The sequence below is a fragment of the Corvus cornix genome, chromosome 10 (assembly GCF_000738735.6).
Source record: "Corvus cornix cornix isolate S_Up_H32 chromosome 10, ASM73873v5, whole genome shotgun sequence".
Taxonomy (NCBI): Eukaryota; Metazoa; Chordata; class Aves; order Passeriformes; family Corvidae; genus Corvus; species Corvus cornix.
Genome location: NC_046340.1, coordinates 16,700,006 through 16,720,966, shown reverse-complemented (window position 1 = coordinate 16,720,966; position 20,961 = coordinate 16,700,006). Strand labels below are relative to the sequence as shown.

Here is a 20,961-nt window from a genome sequence, read left to right as displayed (position 1 = left end):
ACTTGAATTTTAGATTTCCTCAAGGAACTTCTGCATTAAACCTGAGAAGTTTTTCTATACTCACCTCTCCTGAAGTAGGTTGCACAGCCTTCAGCAAGTCTGAGACAGCACTGGCCAAGGTTCGAGCAGCTTTCAGGAGGTCTTCTCCACTTCCAACTTCATCATCCATGAGAGCAGCAAGCAGTTTCACACCTTTGGACATCTCAGTGAGGTTGGAGGAATGGTTGTAATTGCACATCCCACAGCAGTGTAATCAGTGTCAACTGGGTCCCCTGCAGAGCAAATGGTTTTCAATGATCAGAATGGTTCAGTGGCTGCAAGGGAAATGGGGGCAGCTACAACAAGCTACACTCTGCTGAGAGAAAAGAGACATTTCAAGACAGCCAAGCAATGCCTACTAAGTAATTCATCACTTAAAAAAAATTAGACTGCTATAAATTTTCTGATTTCTACATTTGTGCAATAATCTATCCTCTAAGAGAATCTGTCTTCATTCAATGCAATTTGCTGAGAAGGCCACAGTTTCAGCCTCTTTAAATACTGAAAGAACCTAAGGTAATACAGCTTTGTCCCCTTTAAGCCACACGTAGCTACCTCAACTTGTAATTTGCTGAAGAAAAAACCACTGTCAATAAAAACAATCTCTCCTTAACAACAGCCAGATCAATGGTGCTTTCTTGTAGTAACCTGGCCAGCACTTTCTACTGTTGGATAAGCAAGCTCCATTTTGTCTTCTGTGACTGTTACACCTTTACAGAAACTGCAAATACAAAAATCTGCGTTGGGAGGGACACCAAGCTGTTTCCACACATCAATGCACTTAGCTATTGGCGTGTTTTAAAGAAAATTTTCTGCAGCTGCCCCATACTCAGTTCATATGTGACTTGATTTAGAGATTGACAAATAGTTAGGAGACTGCAAGGAAATCCTTCCCAGTGAAATTTACCTGCTGTAAGGTTAACAACAGATGCAGTTCCTGCAGTGATTGCATCAACCTGAGAGTGTATTTCATGTTTTGATTCATCAACCTTGTTCTGAACCCATACTCTTGATGCCTGAAGAGCAATAACAAAAAGAAGAATTAAGGACTTCAGCGAGGTTCCGTAAGACAAGATACTATGTGCATCTCCCATTCCTGCATGAACTTCTAAAAGCGAAACAGAGGACAACCAGCAGGCCCTTAAAGTGAAATATGAAAGCAAGCATTTTCTTCTGCTGATTAATTCACTACAGATTTGCTCTCACATTTCAACAGTTGCCCTTTTATGGTAAATGCCATAAGCAAGGCTAAACACTCCTGAATGACAGTCCCCTGTAAGCAATAACCCTCTGGCTCTGTCCTCCTGCCCTAGCCTGGATCAAGAACAACAGAATCATATTTTGTTCTTATTTTTCATGTCTCTGGGAGGCAGTCAGTCCCACCATTAATATTACCCGTAGTTTGTGTTTAACTGTACATATGCCCACAAAACAATAGCATTCCAGGCAGATTTATGCAAGGAAGTCTGCTACATCCGATCTCAGGAGACTGATTAGAGTGAGGTGGAACACTGTGCATGAATTCCTCAAAGGGAGCACAACATTTTTACCTCATTTTAAAAGCTTTAGCAATATCACTTTAGATCTGGGGACCATGACTAAACTGGTCTGTAAACACCCCAAAGCACTAAGGCTCATTTCTGTGTGGATTAGAAGAACTCACCATGTCCTGCCCCAGAGGTGGCAGGTTATCCACTTCACTGAGGTCGGCCTGTGCCTGCTGAACTGCGTGCATGCTGGTGTTGATGGTCCCCATCAGGGCCTGCTGAGCTGAGGTCTGCAAGGCAGAGCAAGGCAATGGTTGTGCTGTGTTCCAGAGAGCATTTCAAGCACATCACATGAGCATGAAGAGACCCTGAGTGACAACAGTTCAGCAACCACCCCAGGCCAATTTCAGAGAGCTGCCATTCCCCAGGCGCAGTGGAGAAAGCAAAGCTCGCAAACTCTTCTCACAGTCTTGATTCTGCTTATGCCATTTTACTCTCCTCGGTACTTTCACACACATATAAAGTGCTCAACTGTCTCAGCTCAAACAATGGCCATCAGACATACACAAACCCACTGAGCTGTCTTAGCAACCTGCATTCGAGCAACATGAAAACTCAACTTGCTTCTAGGAGATCATTATTGATTTTCTGGGACAGCCTCCCAATGCAATCAAGGATGATTCTAAAACTAAATTGTCATCAAGATGCATAAACTAAGAGAAAACAGAAGGGGTTTAGGCAGAGCAGGATGCTGTGTGGATTGAGTGTCTGTGGCAAGGTTTTGGCTGCAGGCGTGGCCTCTGGGAGAATTAGCCAGGGGCTGCCCCATGCTAAGCACAGCCGGTTCTAAACAGCTCCAACAGACACAGCACAGGACACAGCTGAGGTCAGCAGCCACACCGGTGGCACCTCTGGGATAAACTGGTGAGAAAGGGCAGTGCAGGGAAAAAGGAGTTCAAGAAACAACCTTGCAAATACCAGTGACTGAGAGGGATGTGGAGGGGATGCTCAAGACAGCAGAGCTGAGTCTCCTTAGCCTGTGGGAGAGAGCAAAGTGCAGCAGGTATTTCCCTGCAGTCTGTGGAGAGGGCTGTGTTGGAGTGGGTACCCCCATATCTGCCCTGCAGACCACAGAACACCCCACACTGCAGCAGGTGGGTATTTCCCTGAAAGGAGTTACAGCCTGTGGAGAGCCTGTGCTGGAGCAGGGCCTTGCCAGGAAGGAGCCCAGTGCTGGAGCAGGCGCTCCTGAAGGGAACTGCAGCTCATAGGGGACCCTCACTTGAGCCAGTTTATCCTGAATGCCTGCAGCCCACAAGAAGGAAACACTGGAGCTGGGGAAAAGTGTGAGGAGGAAGAAGCAGAGATGGGCTGTTACAAATTTACCACTTGTGAGCAAGGAGCAGAATAGTTAAAAATGAAGGAGTGAAGTTGCGTCTGTGTGAAAAAAGGGAGTGAGTGAGAAGTGTTTCTAGTTTTCATCTGTTTCTCACCATCCAACTGTATTTTAATTGACAATAAATTAAATTCATTACCTCCAAGCTGATTCTGTTCTGCCATGAAAGTAATTGATGATTTCCCTGTCTTTATCTTGACCTATACTGATATAAAGCTTTTTTTAATCTTGTATATCTTTCATACAGACTTCTTTGCTTGAGGAGTAGGGGTGAAAAAGCAGCTGGGCAGGCATCTGGCAAACAGCCAAGGTCAATCCACTACACAGACTACTCTTCTAGCAGTATGTCATGATCTTAAGCATTGATTATATTCTCTAAATGCTGTTTAGGGCTTGTGAAAGTCTTTCAATTTAAATGAAAAAAAGCACTATCAGCTTTACGCCTGCTAAAAAATTTCTAAGTTGGTGGGCTAGTGATAAGCTAGAAGTAAGCCTTATCCTTAAAATTGCTTACTTTTGCCAGTCTTTAAACCTTTTTTTTTTGTCCTTTCAATACTAGTTTTAACTGCTTGGAAGTAAAGAAAAGGCTGGAAAAGCCTGCTTCAAAGAAAATGAGGAAATAAGTCAAAATGTGACACTCTAAATATTTAAGGGATACTCAAAACTTATGTTTGGTAGAACAGTCAGGAAGTTACAGCCAGGGCTCCTGCTCTTACAAATATGTATAATATGCTGTTTCTGACTACTTGCTGCACAGGCAGGTTTCACACACAAAACAAGGAGGTTTCTCACAAGTGGGGGCATATGTCCCCTGTGCATCTGGCCGGTTGTGACTTGCTGCTGGGGAGAAGGCATGATGCCAATGTTGAAAGTCTCAGGGCCGCTGGAGCCAGAGCGCATCACAGCCGGCAGTGCCACGGAGCCGTGCTCCACCTTCCCGGTTCGGTTGAACTGCTGCTGCAGAATAGTGGATCTGGGAAAAAACATCCAACACAGAATTAGTGAGCTCCTGCAAATTGAGTTCTGCCAGCTGCTCTTCCTCTAGGATTTAAATTACATTTCACAACATCTGGAGAATCTGGAAAACTTTATGGTTTTTCTTTCTAACTATTTTCTAACATATTAGAAAAAAAGATAATCTGGGGTTTCTGGCAGATCAGTTATTAACAGCACTAATGAGCAGGCACCAAGGAAACATGGCACTGGGCAGTTTTGTTATAGATGATACAATAGCTTTACCCCTTTTAGATGCATGGCAGACAGAACTAGAGCAAGGTTTATGGCATAACAACTGCTTTGTTTCAGCTGTATCACAGGCTGATAAATAGAAAATAGAAGCACGAACCTTACAGAGATTTTTTCAAGTACTCCCTAGAACAGGGATAAAAACTTTCTTTCTTCCACCTTTATACAAACAAAGGCACACAGCACTTGCAAATAATCTGGCAGTCCATCAGATAATGGGCTGGAGAACAATAAATAAAGTTACTGCCATCCACGGTCACGAACTGCTTTGCCAGATACACTGCTCATATTTAAACATGGTTTAAGCTTTAATAGCTAGAAGCGTTGACAGAAATTCAGGCTTTAACAACAACACTCTGCTGAGGAAAAAGAAGAGTGATTTCAACTGTGAAAAAATCTTGTATTTATCCACTACAAGTTTTGGGCTTCTCTGCACAGCACTTAGCTAACAGTATATTCTGGAAGTGATTTGGAAAGGGCCATATCAAAATAAAGCACATCTGAACATGTGTGATCCATCAAAAGACAAAATTTCCCATAAGGCCACATGAAATAGCTAACAAATCTATCTCATATAAACTGTATGCTTAACAATAAATCAAATGGACTTTTCACATACACACTGCTGACACTGCCACCCTCAAGAGTTCCAAGAAAAGACTTGAATGGCTCATTACAGCTTAAAATGTCACAAATCTGTTTCTATTGTCTCACTGCACAGAAAGATTTGACATTCCTTTTCAAGAGAATGGCCAGCTCTACAGTTCTGTGTTTTGCTATATTCAGTTACTTTCCCATCAAGACCATAACCTGCCCTACTTGTACCAAACCCTTTCCTCTATGGCCACCACACATCTGATGGGTTTGGCTGGTGAAATGAGTCAGTTCTGCTCATAACACTGAGTACAACTAAACTGACAGGAGTCAAATCTACTGGAAACCATGGAACTAGCACACACAAGCAACTAAAACCTTGTAAATCATACACGAAGATGAAAAAAATACTACAGCTTTTCAGCTCTGCTTCATTATCCCACTCTCTGCCCCTGCATTTTACTGAATTACAGCCTGAGTGCCTTTGTTCAAGGGTCAAATTAGCACAACCTGGTGCCACTGCTGGTTGCGCCAACCAACAATTTTGTCTTCAATCCTTGAATGAAGCTAGGAGCCTGCTGAATTGCCTGGGGATAGCCCTCCTTCTATTGAAATACTCTGTAGGAAACCATTCTTTAGCAGTAATAACTGTACTACTTAATTTGAAAAAGCTACCGCAGCTAAATGTGACGCTCTTAAAGACAGACCATTTCCTCCTGTGGCATGCACTCACTTCTTAGGTGAAACAGATTCTTCCAACATGGTTGATTCCTCATCACCTTCAAGCCCGAATCTATCTTTACTTTGTTTCTGGAGGAGGGGGAAAAAAGATAAGTTAAACAATGTGTGTTGTTTTTTACTTTCTCTCCACCATTTCCTTGCCATTTACCACAAACCTAATCAAATGACCTGTTGTCATGGTAGCTAAACCACGACACCTGTAGAGCCTTGTCTGGTGCTGAACACCATGCTGTTGGGCAGTGACTGACAATACAACCTCCACTGGAGAAGAGGTGCTCTTCAGCCTTTAACAGCCCAGGTTCTTAACCCTGGCAGATGAAGGACAAAGGAAAAAGCCTGCTGGTGCCTTTCTGAACAAAGGTATAAGGAAAGTGCTGAAATGTTACTGTATGGTGCTACCTACCAGTAGGAAACACATATCTGTAAGTAAAGACAACAAATTGAATACTGTCTCCAAGTTATTTTATCATAGGTGTTTTAAAGTTCAGGACAGTCTGACTTCATGAGGGAGGGGTTTCTTAGCGCTAAGAGAGATTTGTAAATATACATAAGGGCATTAAGTGCAAACCATGAGAAACAACAGGGAACTACAAATGATAGAAATAGCGCCTTATAAAAAGAGACTATTTTTACTTGTGGCCTAGTGCAGAGAAACTGTCTGCTTTCCACCTTGCTACATGATTCGTAGCTTGAGTCCATATAGATGAACATAAATAGAGAAGTATCCACTATGACCTTGGATACATTTAAGAGAAACTTCTCATGCACATCTATATGAACACACGGCTTTGGAGAAAGAAGTTCTTACTATCAGAGTTTGATTTTATGCATGAACTGAAACTCCTTATTTCTAATCAAGATTGTGCCTTACTTCCATAATAATGTGAAGTAAAAAAAATCTACTGTTCTTAATTTTGGTATAAGCTACTCAAGTTCAGGGTTCCCTGTCACCTGATTAATGACCTATCACTAAAACTGCAGGACATGAGGGGTTGGGTGGGGGAACACTGTATTAATAACACTTGAGCAGAAAAAAAACATATCTATCAATGCACACCAAAGAAAATGAGGTGGACCAGTCCAAAACACACCAAGAATTAACAACATGCAACTGAGAGCAATAAACCCCACTTTGAGGCATCCATCACAGAAATAACGTGGGCTCGACAACTGTGAACTGCAGCTTCTCATATGAATCATGGGTGTTTATGCTTTAACCTGTTTCTAATTCATTCATTTTAAACTGGCTGTGTCAGCAGATGGTAGAGGGAAAAAAAAAATCAAAGGACTGGGAGTGGAAATTTGCACATTTGTATTCTATCAAGACAGAAGGCTGCTTTCATTTGGCACTAGAGAGCAAAGCTACTTTTGAATCAAGTTTTAAACCATCTACAGAAACCTGCAATTTATTTGATGTTTATTAAACCTGAGCCTGACAGCCTCAGAGAAAAAGGCATGTGATGAATTCTGGCAATCCTCCTCAACCTCTTATTACGTAACACTTGATGTTACATATTACACTGCTCACATGAACAAAGGCAATAAATTCTTCTGGGCTACTTAACTTTGTGATTTCTTACTACTAAAATCCATTACAGTAAATAAAGATGTAGTTTGGATTGTCAAGAAAGTAAAAATTTGACAAGAAGCAATCAGTGCTGTTTGGAACACCTTGCTTTTCTATACAGCATGCTTAGAATGGGACCATTCAGCTCCACATTTGTTGGCAAAATTGCCATTTTTTGCTGTTGCACTTGCTCGCTTGGGAATATTTTGAATAGTGGAGATGCGTATCAGGCCTTCCTCTCTCCTGCCAGGTACATTCCATAAAAACAAGTTTCAAGGCAGTCTGACCTCTTCACAAACACTGATTTTATCCCTCCCTGCACAACTGAGGTCTAATTCTTTGCTTTACTAATCACGGTGTTTTTAAAGCGATGTACTGTTGGGGCTTTTTGGTTTGTTTTTCTGGCCAAAAAACTTTCTCAGTTTTGGTACATTATATACAGCAGCACCCGGACAACTATTGTGTAGTCCTTGCTGTAGTTTTAAATACTGTTTCTAGGATAATTTCTTTCCACCTGATTCATCACTTTGGACCGTAGCTTAAAAATCCATAACTGAAGCTTTGGACTCTTCCCTGGATATATATTCACAGTCACAAGGTCACCTTCCAGACAGAAAAGCAAAGCTTTTTTTTTTTTTTTTCAGAAGTGCTGTACTGAGTCTGACCCTTGCTAGAGGTGTAATAAATAGCCTTGATTTTTCCAGAAGCAGTGCCTTACTTGCAGGTAAAAATATAGAACATCAAAACACAACATTGACTTAATGAGAGAAAAACTGCAGTTTGCACATATTTGAGGTTGTGCATTGGCTTTTTTGCTACATGCCAAGACGTTAATACTGTACCTTCTTTAGGATGATATCAATGTAACCTGCAATTAATTGAGAGATCTGTTCTCCTTCAGTGGTCTGTACTGAGTAATAGCTTTCCTGATATTCACCAAAATCCTGAAGAAAAAGGGGAGAAAACCCAAAACCTATTTGAAAATGCAAAGTAAGTAAATGAAGAAACAGTACCAAATACAAGTGAGAAAATTCAAATTTTAAAATTGCATAGACATTTTATTATATGCAACAGTAAGATAAACTGCTCCAAGATTCTAAACCAGTCTATATGGGGGACTAAGGGAGGAGAGAAGAATGCTTTTTATTTCGGCTTAGTCACACACGTTCCACAAACTGAAACGCCCAAGAGACTTCATCTAACTTTATCAGATTCCTTCACTCGAGGATGGAGAAAAGTTTTTTTAGAATTTAATCCTAGAGCATAATCATCCAGGCAATTGGAAATTAGATGCACATGAATCAAGTGAATGCAACTTTCTAGCCTCTGCCTCTTGTTCCATCACTTTAAACAACCTTTAATATCCAAAATGAATGTTGCAGTGGCCTCCTATAGACCAATTAACAAAGTATCACATTCATGAAGTTTCTCTAAATTTGTAATTATCAGATGCATGAATCAGCCATCTGACTTTGTTCATGTTCCTATTTTGCAAGTCACAAAGCACATTATGAATGAGAAGGACCATAACTATTTACACAAGTGTGAATAATAATGCTTTAACTGTTTAGTACTTAGGCACAAACCAGATTTAAACAGTGGTTTATTAGAAGATTCAAACAGTACTTCTGAGGAACTGGCCTGTCTAGAAGCACCAAACTACAGATTGAACCTGGACTCCAATATGGGCCAATTTATTACATGAGGACTCAGTGACTCTACATAATGCTAGAAAATTAAAGATAGAACAAGTTACAGTACAGAAACTGTTCTAAATCTCCTTGCCACACAGATCTTGTCCTCTGAATATATAAAGATTACCAGAGTGAAGCTTTTAGGTGAGGCAGCCCAGCGTTTCACAGTTGTCAGTGGCCATTCCTGCAACACTTCCTTGGTCTTCTCATCCACACGCATCACTGAGTCCTTGGTGACCCCCAGCAAACGAGGAACCAGCTTGTTTTTGCCTTTCATTTTTTCCTATAAAAAGGTGTGGAAGATTGTTTTCCACACAAACGTGGCTTGCCACAGGAGAAAGGAAGCGCAAGATAGAATATACTGACACAGGGAAGAAACTGGCATGCAGACAGTGACAATTTAAAACTCCAGGCTTAGTTTGTCTGTTTACAGGCAATGATTTTCAAGCAATGCATTAAGAAGCTCTGGTCTTTAGTGCATCTTTACCACTCAGTTCAAAAGACAATCCCTCTTCTCAGTCCTCCAGGAAACTGAAATATTTTAGTGGTTGAGGTATCAAACCTTTGCTTAGTGAGGGATCTGAGGTAATCCACAACCAAGGATACAGGATGGTCACAGCAAGAGCTGCATTACCTTAACAAGAAAAAATGACACCCCGTAGGTGCGCAGGGAACGCGCCAGCTTCACATACTTCACTTTGGCTTCTATTTCAGTCATCTCACCACAGTTTTTGTGCTCCTGTAAGAAAGTTCAGTACCAATTAGGCAGAACCTGCACTTTCTGGAAACAAAAAAAGGGTACAGCTTTTATCTGTTTCAGGATGCTTAGTTAATACTCATTACAATTAGAATATTTGAAAAAATACCAGGTAGAAATGTTAGCAAAACTATCATATAATCCCTCACATCAGAGAAAATAAACAACCTGGGCAAATAGAACACTTGTCTTTGACCATCAACCATTCAATCTGTGTCTCAGACAATGCACATTTGAACCATTTCTGACACAGTTTAAAATTCTAGGTATTCCTGCTATTTGACACCATTAGGTTTCATACAATTAATGTCTCTTCACTCAGCTTTAAAAAAATCACTTACATGTACCAGCAGCCTTTTTTTCCCCCCCAGAAACAGATTATTTATTCCTGCTTTGTGCCCAGAACTTCTGATCCATGACAGCCTCACATTTTGTATTTCACCATTTCTCATGTCTTTCAGGTACTTCCAAATAGGCCTTTTTTTGCCAGTTGCAACACTATCCAGCATTTTTTTCCATCACACAAAAATAATTCTACAGCTGAGGAACAATGATTTTTCTAAATAGTTCATCCTGAAATACTCATCTAAGTGTGCCTTGTAACTCAGTCTCTATTTATTATTTAAAAAACTTGCTCATTAGTAGATTGATTATTACCTATAAGTAATGACACGTACCCATCTTATGTATTCAAACTTCTCCCAGCATCTGCTCTCCTATCCCAGACCACTGTGCTGAAAATCGTATCCAAACGCCTGGCTACTTAAATCCTGTTTGTGGGATTCCCTATCCCACCCTATCTTCCCCTCACGTGCTTCTGAACTGCTGGGTGCCACCTCTTTCATGCTGACTGATGGCAGCAGGGGGAGCACCAGGAACATGGGAAACGCCTTCCCACTCCACTTGCTCCCACCTCGACAGTGTGGGAGCTTCCAAGGGGGAGGCCTGGGAGAAGCAACCGCAACTCCAAAAACCTCTTGCATCCCAAGAACACAGTCTGCTCCTACCTGTCAACTTCAGCACAGAGAACACACCCAGAATCCCGAAAGAGCAAGGAGCACAAATGGAGTCACTGCAGATGGAATATTTGGTGAAAAACACCTGCCAAGCTCCAGAATTTTATGACTTGGTAAACAGCTGGGGTTTTTTTCAAAAAGACAACTCACATACTCCACCTTGCTGTTACATCTCTGCCCAGATCAGTGCCCTCACTGATAAGCTTCTGGGCCATGCACTAAAGCATGCAATGACAGATACTACTCATAGGTCTAATCTGACACAGGCAAAAATTCCATGCTATGAACAGCATGGCTACAATACTCAGAGGTGAATAAATTTGGTTTTTGCTTGAATTGCAATGTCACTGCACCACCTAAAGGTGCACACAAAAGTGTTAGACATACTGATCTACAAGGAGTACTGAAAGATCCAGGCAGAACAGACCTACAAAGTTACAGAATTCTTCAGCTGGCAGTGTAGCAGACAAATGAAAGGATGTGATCTGTTCCTGCTCCTGTCTCCCAGGTTGAGATCACAGATCTCTGGTGTGTCCTTCCAGAAGCCAGATGACTTTTTCTCACCTGTTGACCTCAGAATTTTCCAACTTCCACTGTATTGCCGAACTTGTATTTCAGTGGGCAGAGATATCTGGTGCATCTACAGTACTCAGACTCTGAGATCACTTCTAACAGTATCAGTATATTTTACCATTTTATACTCAACTGCTCCAGTCTTTCACAATGGGATGATTCCCACACAGACCACTGAATTCAAGCATTAACAAGCAGAATTGAGGCTCATTTTTGAAATCAAAACTGGCTTTCCTAAACGTTGTCTATTTTAGTACAAATATGCATCTTTATATTTCAATGCAACTGACAAAAAGATCTTAAAAATACTGAACTTTCACTATCTCCCCTTTAACAAAGCACATTTCTTCACCAGTGAAGAAAAAAGGATCAGGACAATAAATCTGCTGAAGAAATAAAATGAAAGCTGTCAAATACTTCATATTTCATTTTCTGATAGCTATACAGTTCAAATATACACAAAGTATACACCTGGGAAATATCAGATTTTTCTTATAAAGGTAGTGAAACTATAGTAGTTTTATCAGCCTCACAATTACCTGAAATATTCTCTTTTCAGCCCCTCTTTGTTTGGTATATTCTTTAGGCAGGAATTCTTTCAGGCTAGGGGGAAAAAAAAGAAGATATTCCAAAGTTAATGGTTCCTTCTTGAGGAAGGATGCTTTCCATACATCTTTACTGGCACTAGGTTCCCCCAGCAGGTCATTTTCCACCTGAAGAAACTTGCACTGTTAAAATAACTAGTCTCTAAGGATTCCCCCTACTTTAGACTATTAAGAATCACAGAAATAGTATGACTGGAGAATGTCCTCCTTATTTTGATGTATTCTGTAAACAAACAACACTTAACACTGAAGGCTAGAACTACCTATTAAGATACAAAGTTAGAAGTTTTGAGAAGCATGGATTGTTTTAAATAAGATTGGCAAAAAACCTGCTCAGCTGTTCCTAGGGAGTTGCTTTGGTTTTATTATCTTGAGGGGATGGGTATTTGTGTTGAGTTTTTTGTTTATGTTACTGTGCTTTTTTTGTGTGTGTGTGTTTTAAACACAAAAGCCTGCCATTGCAGACAATCGACAAAATAGCTTGAAGGACTAAATTAGGATTTCATGCTTCAAAAATACTACCCAGTACTGAGATCACATATTTTGTCCTTTCCATGAAGTTTTAGCATTATAAAACGAAGTAAGAACAACTGTTCTTGCTAATCTTTCTTCTGATTTTGTAGTAGCTACATCTCACTAAAACATGATAATGAAAGCTTTTCTTGGGGACTTACTTACAAAGACATCATGGGGTAGGGAAGGCTGAAGAGCCAAATTAAAACTGTAGGTAAGGACTGAATACAGCTTATTGTCTTAAATGCTGGTGTCTCTAGTATGAAACAACTGGTGCTTTTATACAGAATTTCACAGGTTCAAACCAGTTTAGTTAAATTCAATCCCAAGGCAAATTAAAAAAACAACAAACCCAAACCTGAATTAAACAGTTTAATTCTGGAAATGGATTTACATAAACAAATTATAGTTATCAATGCAGTTTAAATTCTAGAGTTAATTTTCTCAGCTATCCATATGTATATGTTCTGATAAACTCTCAAAACCATTACATTTTTAAGCCTGTCTACTTACGTTTCAACTAATGTAACACTTTAGATAACACTGCTAAGCAAACATTACTTGGAGCTTCATAAGAAGCAAGAGTTAAGAAAATAATTTGGGCTCTGTCCACTAAACAGCAATTGTAATGCCCCTGCACATGAGAGTGGCAGTTGGATTGGAAGCTTTTTCCTCCTATCACCTTCCATTATTTTTAAATCAAGAGACAAGTTATCACACCTCAGCTGAAAGGGTGAAATGCCAGTCATGAACAGACTGAAATTATTTTAATTCTACTTATAATCCAGATATTTTCTTTACAAACACAGTTTCACTTTATTTTGCAGCTATTTTGGAGCTAGCAAAATGAATGGAAATACCTTATAATTTAGACTTCCCTAATCCCTTAAATTACACATATTAGAAGGACATTGAACTCAGTTAAAAACAGCTAATAGCAAGCAGTGTTGATTTAACTTGATTTACACTGAGTTTCATCTTCTAGTTCCTTAAAAAATTATGCACGAGTGCCAACATTTAGATTGTTTTTCATTAGCATAAAGGTGTTTGTGAAAAATACAGCTTAATTCAGCAAACCAGCTTAGATTCAAGAATTGGGCTCAACATCAAGCTCAATTATCATTTGCAGCTTTTCTGTTTGCCAGTGTGCTTGCGAAGAAGTGGAAGTGTGCAGTTGGAGGTGTTCCTTTCCTATCTGCAGACAAACAGTGCGAGCTCTTTATTAGATATTCTCTCAGCAAATTCAGCCCCAGGGTACCTCCATAGGTGCCATGCAAAACTGCATCTGTACCATGACGGGCACAAAGAAGGACTACTTGTAATTTGATAGTTTAATGCTTTCACAATTTACTTTGGCATGAGCTTCAAGGGAATTCCAACAACCAATGCCAACGTCTTAGCAAGATGCAGGCAATAATCTTTATCTGTGCCAAGAATACTTTAGCAACGACCGAAAAGGATACAAAAGGTCTCTCTACACAAACATATTGTAGACATGGCAAACTAAACTAAGCTATTTCCAAACAATTTCATGAAATACTAGTGTTATTCTGTTCTATGCTGTTTTCTGTACGAGCTGACAGATTCCCCTTAAGGGAACCTATAGCAACTTGAGGTTTCAGTAGCAAGTGACTGGATACCTCTCAAATGTATTTCACACACTGAGCTACAGCATACCGTTTATATAAAATAAAACTACTTTCTTACTTGAAAAGAACCAGTGTTTATGCACCAAACAGTAGAAGACAGTTGGATGAAACTTTAAAAAATGCTCGCTCTTTTTCAAGGGGATAAAAAAACCAAAACAAACTAAGAAGTTTTTTTTTCTGAAAGGACGAGAGATGCGTCTTCAGAAAAAAAAATTGAGCATTTAACAACACTGTTTCTATATACGGTTCATAGTGAGCCAGGATCACTTGGCTCATTTAGACTCACAAAACAAAAGCATGAGGTTTCACAAAAAGGCTGTCATGAAGGCTATGTAAAACCAAATGCATCGACACTAAATCATAAACATGTACACTTCAAATTAGGAGACAATGACCAGGGTCTTACAGTTCTGAAGCAGCTTCATCTACAGAGGACAAAAACTGAATTACCTCTAAATCAGAAATACTTAATTTTATGAAACTGATTAAACACCAGGACAGAGAGCAATTACACTTGGTTACCTGCCAAGTTTGGTTCTAATACAATCAAAGCCCTAAATGAAAATAAAACAACAGTAGAGAAAATGCCATGCAAAACATAAGGTTCTAAATTTTGGAATTTTGGTTCAAAATAATTTCCACTGGAGTAACATTCTTTTTCTAATATATGGTTCAGTTATAAATATGTTTCATCTCTATTAGAATTAAAAAAAGATAATGCACATTGTATGAGTGATGGCTATTTCGTGATGGACTCCAAACTATCCAGCGCTGCGTACAAAGTAGAAGCATCATCCAGCTAGCAGCTTCAGTCTGCCATAAAACACACTTACTATAGGGAGTTTGAAAAAACCAAGTAGTACATTAGAAAATCCTAGAAAAATTTAAGCAATGGAACACTGTACAGCAGTTTGCAAAAGCTGCTGGTTAAGCTCGTGGGAAATCACCGCTCTAAAAATTAAAAGCAACTACGGGGAACACCTAACTCTTGAAATCATTACCATGACACAAGATTAGCTTATCATGAGATAATACCCCAATGGTTTGCTGCAGGACTACTCTTCAGTGAGTGGAGGGAGAAAGGAAGAATAAGCAGACAACGGACAAATCCCAGAAAAAGATTGTTGTGTTAACTGGTCACAGTTCTAGGAAATAAAAACCAGGAGTACACTGAAGCTGTTACACTGGGCCCCTGTAATTCCTAGACATGAGTAGTTCTAACAGGAAAGGTTCATGGGCCAATCAGGAGCAGACAGATAGTAAAAAGAAAAGCTGATTATTAATTGAACTGAAAGATGTTTATTTGCATAACTGAACTGCTGCTTCAGGAATATCTTTCAGAAGTGAAGTGCTTCAAACACCCAATGCTGCAGCAATGCATGTTCCACAGCAAGACACAACTTCACAGCGATTCCCTGCGATACTGTAAACCCCAGAGGGGCTCACAAAGGAAGCCTAAGGCAGCACTGAGCACTCTGCCAGTGGAACAGGACAGAAACCAAATATGCAGCCATTGTTTTGTGCCTCCAATTAAGGTATTTATGAGCCTCGTATGTAGGCAAGGCTCTATGGACTGTGCAGTAAATAGCTCTCTTTTACCTTCCTACACTGCCTTCCTCAGACTTCAGCCCTTGGTTAATTCTACTGCAGGTAAACCAATCAGAAAATCAAAATCAGTAGAAAAGTGGGACATCTAGACTTCAGTCAAACTTAACTTGCCCTGCTGATAGCAGTAAATTAAGTATCACAATAAAAACTAACGATGAGCCACTTGTAAGCAGAACTTCTGGCCATGCCTGAAACAAAGAACACAGTCCTAGAATTCAATTCATACAACACCATGAGAGGGTGAATCTGACCATGTGATTAATACCACTAAAAAGTTTGCAAATTTAACCTCTAAACACAGCAGTATTCATTTTATTTAAATGACAAATCTTCTTTCTAGTCTTGTACTTTCCTAGTACTAAGTGTGTACTTAACTGGCACTCTGGGAGGAGCCAGTGCCCTGTGCTGTCTAATAAGCTACTGCCAAAGGTCCCCTCATCAGCTGAGGCTGCTGATTCGTGCAATAAGGCTCCTTTCACTGGGAGATTTGCTATAGAAAACACACTTTATCTGATTACCTCTGCTTGGAGTAATAAAATGTGTTTAATCTGTGACAACTCAACATTAGTTACACTCGAGGTCACCCAAATTTAGAAGTTAGAAGTGTTTACTCTAAAAATCCAGGTTTGTGTTTGTGTTCTACATGAGGTCCAAACTGGATCTGTGCTTGAAAGCCTCCAAATTCACAGGCCTTCTCAAAGGAGACGGGATGGGAACCATTCAGAATGTCATCACGAGCCTAGAGAAGATAAACAAAGATATGTCAGGGACACCCAAAACAACTATTCCAGCTCAAATTCCTTGAAAGCTTGAATATAGCCAGCAACACACACTTCTCCTTCTGAATGTCCTTATTATTCCATCCTGGATGTGTATGTGACTAATAAAACAAAGGGCTAGATTATTTCTTTGTGAGTATCTATGGAGACTTACTGAAGCTATGATCAAAAAGAGAACTTGACAGCCATTTCCTGATGCATGTAAATAAAATACAACATGCACATACACTTCTCTGTGTGTACACACATATATACAGATACGTGCCTGTGCATATACACACACATCGAAAAGCTTTCATCCTACTGCCTCATATAGGAGGGAAAAGGACCTCCATAACTAGTATGTAAAAACTAAATTACTATTAGAGATATGGCAACAGTAGAAGGCACACAGCATTTTTTTTTCCTTCTGTATAAATTTGGCAGTCATTGAAGATGACAGATTTTTATAGCTCTGGCAATAGAAGGCTCACCTATCCATAGACAAAGCAATGACAAAGCATTATCAACACATACTGTCATACCAGCCTGAATGAAATATTTTAGTGGCAGAAGAACAGCTCAGTACGGTAGACTTCTAAAAAAACTTCGAAAATGTATTGATATAAGCAATAGAACAGCCTTATCTTTTGCCTCAGATTTTTAAAATGTAATTTAGAGCAATATCAAGTGTAACAACAGCTCATTTCATCAAACCTTCATTTTTGTTTTTTTACTTAAAAAACCCCCCTACATTTAACAAAGAGTTTAAAAGCCTACTTTTTTCAGACTAAATTGCAGGCAATTGTGATGGCACCTTCAGTTAAATAGTATCTTCTGCATAAAGCTCCTGGCTTTGCTAAGGTATGTACAGTCCCTCTAACAGTTTTGGGAACATGTTTAGATGGACTCCTACTGTGTTCCATGACATGGACCCTTTTGACAGGAAACCTGCCTGCCTTGTGTGCTGTCTGAGTGGAAGACTGGAAAGGAGTGCAGAAGAAGCTCTCTCACTGATCAGGCAGAAGAGAAAAAGACAGGAGAAACATAAAGCTGTTCACAAGACTGACCTGAAACTCCACATTACACAGAGAGCACCATCCAGAGAAGACAGAGAAGGACTAAAAAGAGCAAACTGGGACTAAAGACGCTTACAAATTTTAAGGAAGCAGGACATGAAAGCCAGTGGATTTTTGCCTCAGTGTCCATTACTGGGTTCAAAGTATTTGATTTTAAAAAATCAGCAAAGCCTCTGTATTATCATGTGGTTTTGGAGAGATAGACAAAAGAGTAAAACTAAAGCACATCCAGAGCTGGAATTCTAGAAGACAGAGTATTTAAACAGCAGAAGTTTTCTAACTAACCTAATAGGTTTCCTCAGCAAGGTAGAAGCTACTGTACCTGAACATAAAGCAAGTTAAGCTGAACAGGATCTCTTGAATCTACATTCTGGTCTGAATAAAAGAACTTCCGTCTCAAGAGTAGCGTTTCATTTTCATCCACTCCTTGCTCTCTGAAGGTCCGGCTGTGATCCAGCCAATTTACTGCAACAGAGCCACAGACATGCACATTGTTAAATCCACACTGTTGCCAGTGTTCAAGGCTGTTGTGAAACTCATGGGATAATTGGCATATCCACTGTGGGGGGAAACTCCACAAGAGATGTTGCTTTCATTTCTGTTTCTAGTCATCAGTGCTGAAGGTTTGCTACAAATGAGAACTGAAAAACAGCACTGCTGATCAACAAGGATATACTACCGCATAAACACCGTTAATATTGTTGACGAAACAACTATAGTAATGTTTTACCACTAAAATTAGATCTTCAAATCTTCACTACAAATTAAGTATACCACATTTTACCTCTAAAACAAATGATTCTGTTTACCTTTCTTATTCCTAAACACAATTTTAGAACATCTTCCTGCTACTTACAATTAACCTTAGTGTTTTACAGCAAAACAGAAAAAACAGTTCTCATGACTTAACACACAAAACAAACCAAATACTGCCTTAGTTCTTTGGCAAACTTCACTGACAGTTAAAATGTATGCCTTCAAACACAAAACTACCTTTTGATGGCTTTCAGTAGTCATCAGCTATTAAATAAGCAACTTTAATCAAGGGACAAAAACGACCCTTCACACTTTAGGTTGGAATACTCCTACCAAACGTAACAAAAAGCACTTCAAAACACCTGCTGACTCTCAGAGGCATTAACTTGCCCATTCACTTCATTTTAAAAATACTCAGTCGCGGACAGCACTACAAACAAAGGGATGCAAAATACAGCCAGGAACCAACTGAGACACACTGAATAGTCGAAAAATGCATTCCTGCATGGCTTCCTTGCATTATACTGTGGAAAGATACTAATCAAAGAATTACCCTGGAATACATTACTCACAGTCATCATCTGTATGAAGCTTTGCCTTCAGTTTTTCCATTTTTCTTTCATCACGTAACAGTGTCCTATCTTTCTTAAGTGTTCCTGTACTCTCCTCTTTCTTCTCTTCGATGCTCTCCTGGATTAAGGAATATTCCTCATAATTTGTTATTCCTGGAATTATAAATAAATCCAGTGCTTGTAACAATAAAAATTTAATACATTTTAGGACGGATGAAATATTCTTTTCCACATATTAAAATACCAATGGCTTATTCCAAACACAATAAGTATATGCCAGATGAAATGCTAAAACTGTGTATGGGGAACAAGAAGAATACTCTGCAACTTTTGCATTTAAGACATCTTGCCAATATCTGACCTTGTCTTTCCAATACATCATTTCTTTGTCATATGCTGCATTTGCCACTTTCAGAAAGGTATTAAGCATAAGGTATTTTTTTTCTGTTGCCTATCAAGAGAAGCTGCCAGTTTAAAAACATGATGGAATTTAAAATAGCAGTAAATTCCAAAATGGAGACTGGCTATAGTAAATTTCCATTCAGGGATGCCTACAATTGTTTTCTGAGGACTGAGTAATTTCAGCTTGTCCATGATGTAAAAGAAATGTGGCAGAGCCAACTGATGAACAGAAACCATGTGAAATTTATGATTTTTTAATTTTTTGAAGTGTTAAGACTCAACTCTTCCTGTGAATTTTACATGAAACTGAATCAAAAATCAGTTCACAATATTTAGCAGATGTGCTAGGTTGTTCTCATTTCTTTGTTCTGCGTGGTTTTTGTACTGTTTGGAAAAGCATGGTTATGTTATACCAGACAGCGAATTAAATGCTCACCTATATGACGACATTCATGAAAATAAATCAAACTCATTTTTGAGGTAAATTAGTTACAGCAGATTAGAATCCAACATAGAAAAACTCAAAATTGAAACAGATGATTCACTTTCCAAGTAAAGTAACATAAATCAAATTAGGCCGCTTGAATTCTAAATGAGATTTAAGCACAGGTTTACGACTTAAATTAAGCCATGTTGGACACATGCTTACAGTGCATGCATTAAATACGGATTTGTTTTCAAAAATGTCTATTTAGCTAAATACTGAGACAGACTATAAGAAATATGACACATTTTTGACCAGCTGCTCTGGATGGCTTCTATATGTTGCTTTACAAATGATACAATTTTGTGATCAACTCTAATCATAACAACGCAAAGTCCTAAGTTTGGGTACATTTCAAGGTCAGCAGTGTTCCTCTTTTATCCAGCTAAAACTGAGTATAAATTCAGTTCTAAATCTCTACCCCATTGCAGGAAAGAGTACGTAAATGTAACGTACAATAAAAAATTGGTACCTGTACTGTTGGATAACTTTGTGCCTTCAACTGCTAAATCCTGAAGTTTAAGGATACAGGTGACTCTCTACAGACCTTGATAAAACCTGGACAATGCGTTTCAAGAAAGTGTTTAGTAAACAGTAACTTGAAACAAGTTTAAATTTTTCACATGTGCCAATTTCTAGACACATAACGTCCTAACAATCAAAATTTAAATATGGCAGAAAAAAAAGTTCTTAAGCATGTGGGTCCCAGAATCTTACCTATCCTGCTGCAAATGGTAACCAGCAATTCTCCGACTGTTTTAGAATCATCCACCATGACTGTTTTCACTGAACCATCCAACATACGTATTTTCTGAGGTCTCTGTTTCTTTTTGTACTCCAATATATCCTAGGAAATAAACACAACTGTTTCAAAATGCTTTTGGAAGCCACCACAAGCCAATGCACTACCTTAGATGCCTAAAACAGGATTCCCTTCCCACTCTCCAAGCTGGATTTTTCTTCTGTTACAGAACAGGCAACTTACTCATTTAACAAACTTGAGAAGTGTCTACTTTTAGATCTGCCAATGTAATTTTTCAAGAATTGTCCTAAGTGGTAAGACCTTGTCAGGGCAAGATAGACCAAAGTGCCTTTTTCTGCAAAACCAAGTCCAGCATTTCAAAAGGACTGCAACGCCCTGTGGCTGTAGCAAGCTGGCCAGAATGTGAGCCAGTATGACCTCACCACCACAACTATACAAGAAACCAACTCTAACACAAGGTCACCTCAAATATAAAGCATATAACAGAAGTTAGTTTTCAACTTTCTGTTAATCATTCTATGAAGACACTACTGACCACAGTAGCTCTCAGTCACAACCTGATGCAGGAAAAAACTGACATCTGAGGCACAGCAAGGAAAAGGACTAGGTCAAGTTCAGGAACAGGCTCAAGAGCCTCCTACCCCTCCAAATGCTAAACATTCT

The 20,961-nt window shown here is 39.3% G+C and overlaps 1 protein-coding gene across 1 annotated transcript in view; it reads right to left on the bottom strand.

The window, feature by feature from the left end:
• Nucleotides 1-20,961, bottom strand: part of TLN2 (talin 2) — a 146,636-nt gene that overhangs the window by 66,230 nt on the left and 59,445 nt on the right. The window contains 14 exon segments of the mRNA XM_039558008.1: nucleotides 65-222; nucleotides 225-272; nucleotides 947-1,055; nucleotides 1,703-1,816; nucleotides 3,715-3,895; nucleotides 5,495-5,571; nucleotides 7,912-8,013; nucleotides 8,891-9,046; nucleotides 9,398-9,502; nucleotides 11,649-11,712; nucleotides 16,096-16,223; nucleotides 17,644-17,786; nucleotides 18,650-18,802; nucleotides 20,253-20,382. Of these exon segments, the coding sequence (XP_039413942.1) occupies nucleotides 65-222; nucleotides 225-272; nucleotides 947-1,055; nucleotides 1,703-1,816; nucleotides 3,715-3,895; nucleotides 5,495-5,571; nucleotides 7,912-8,013; nucleotides 8,891-9,046; nucleotides 9,398-9,502; nucleotides 11,649-11,712; nucleotides 16,096-16,223; nucleotides 17,644-17,786; nucleotides 18,650-18,802; nucleotides 20,253-20,382 (1,668 nt within the window).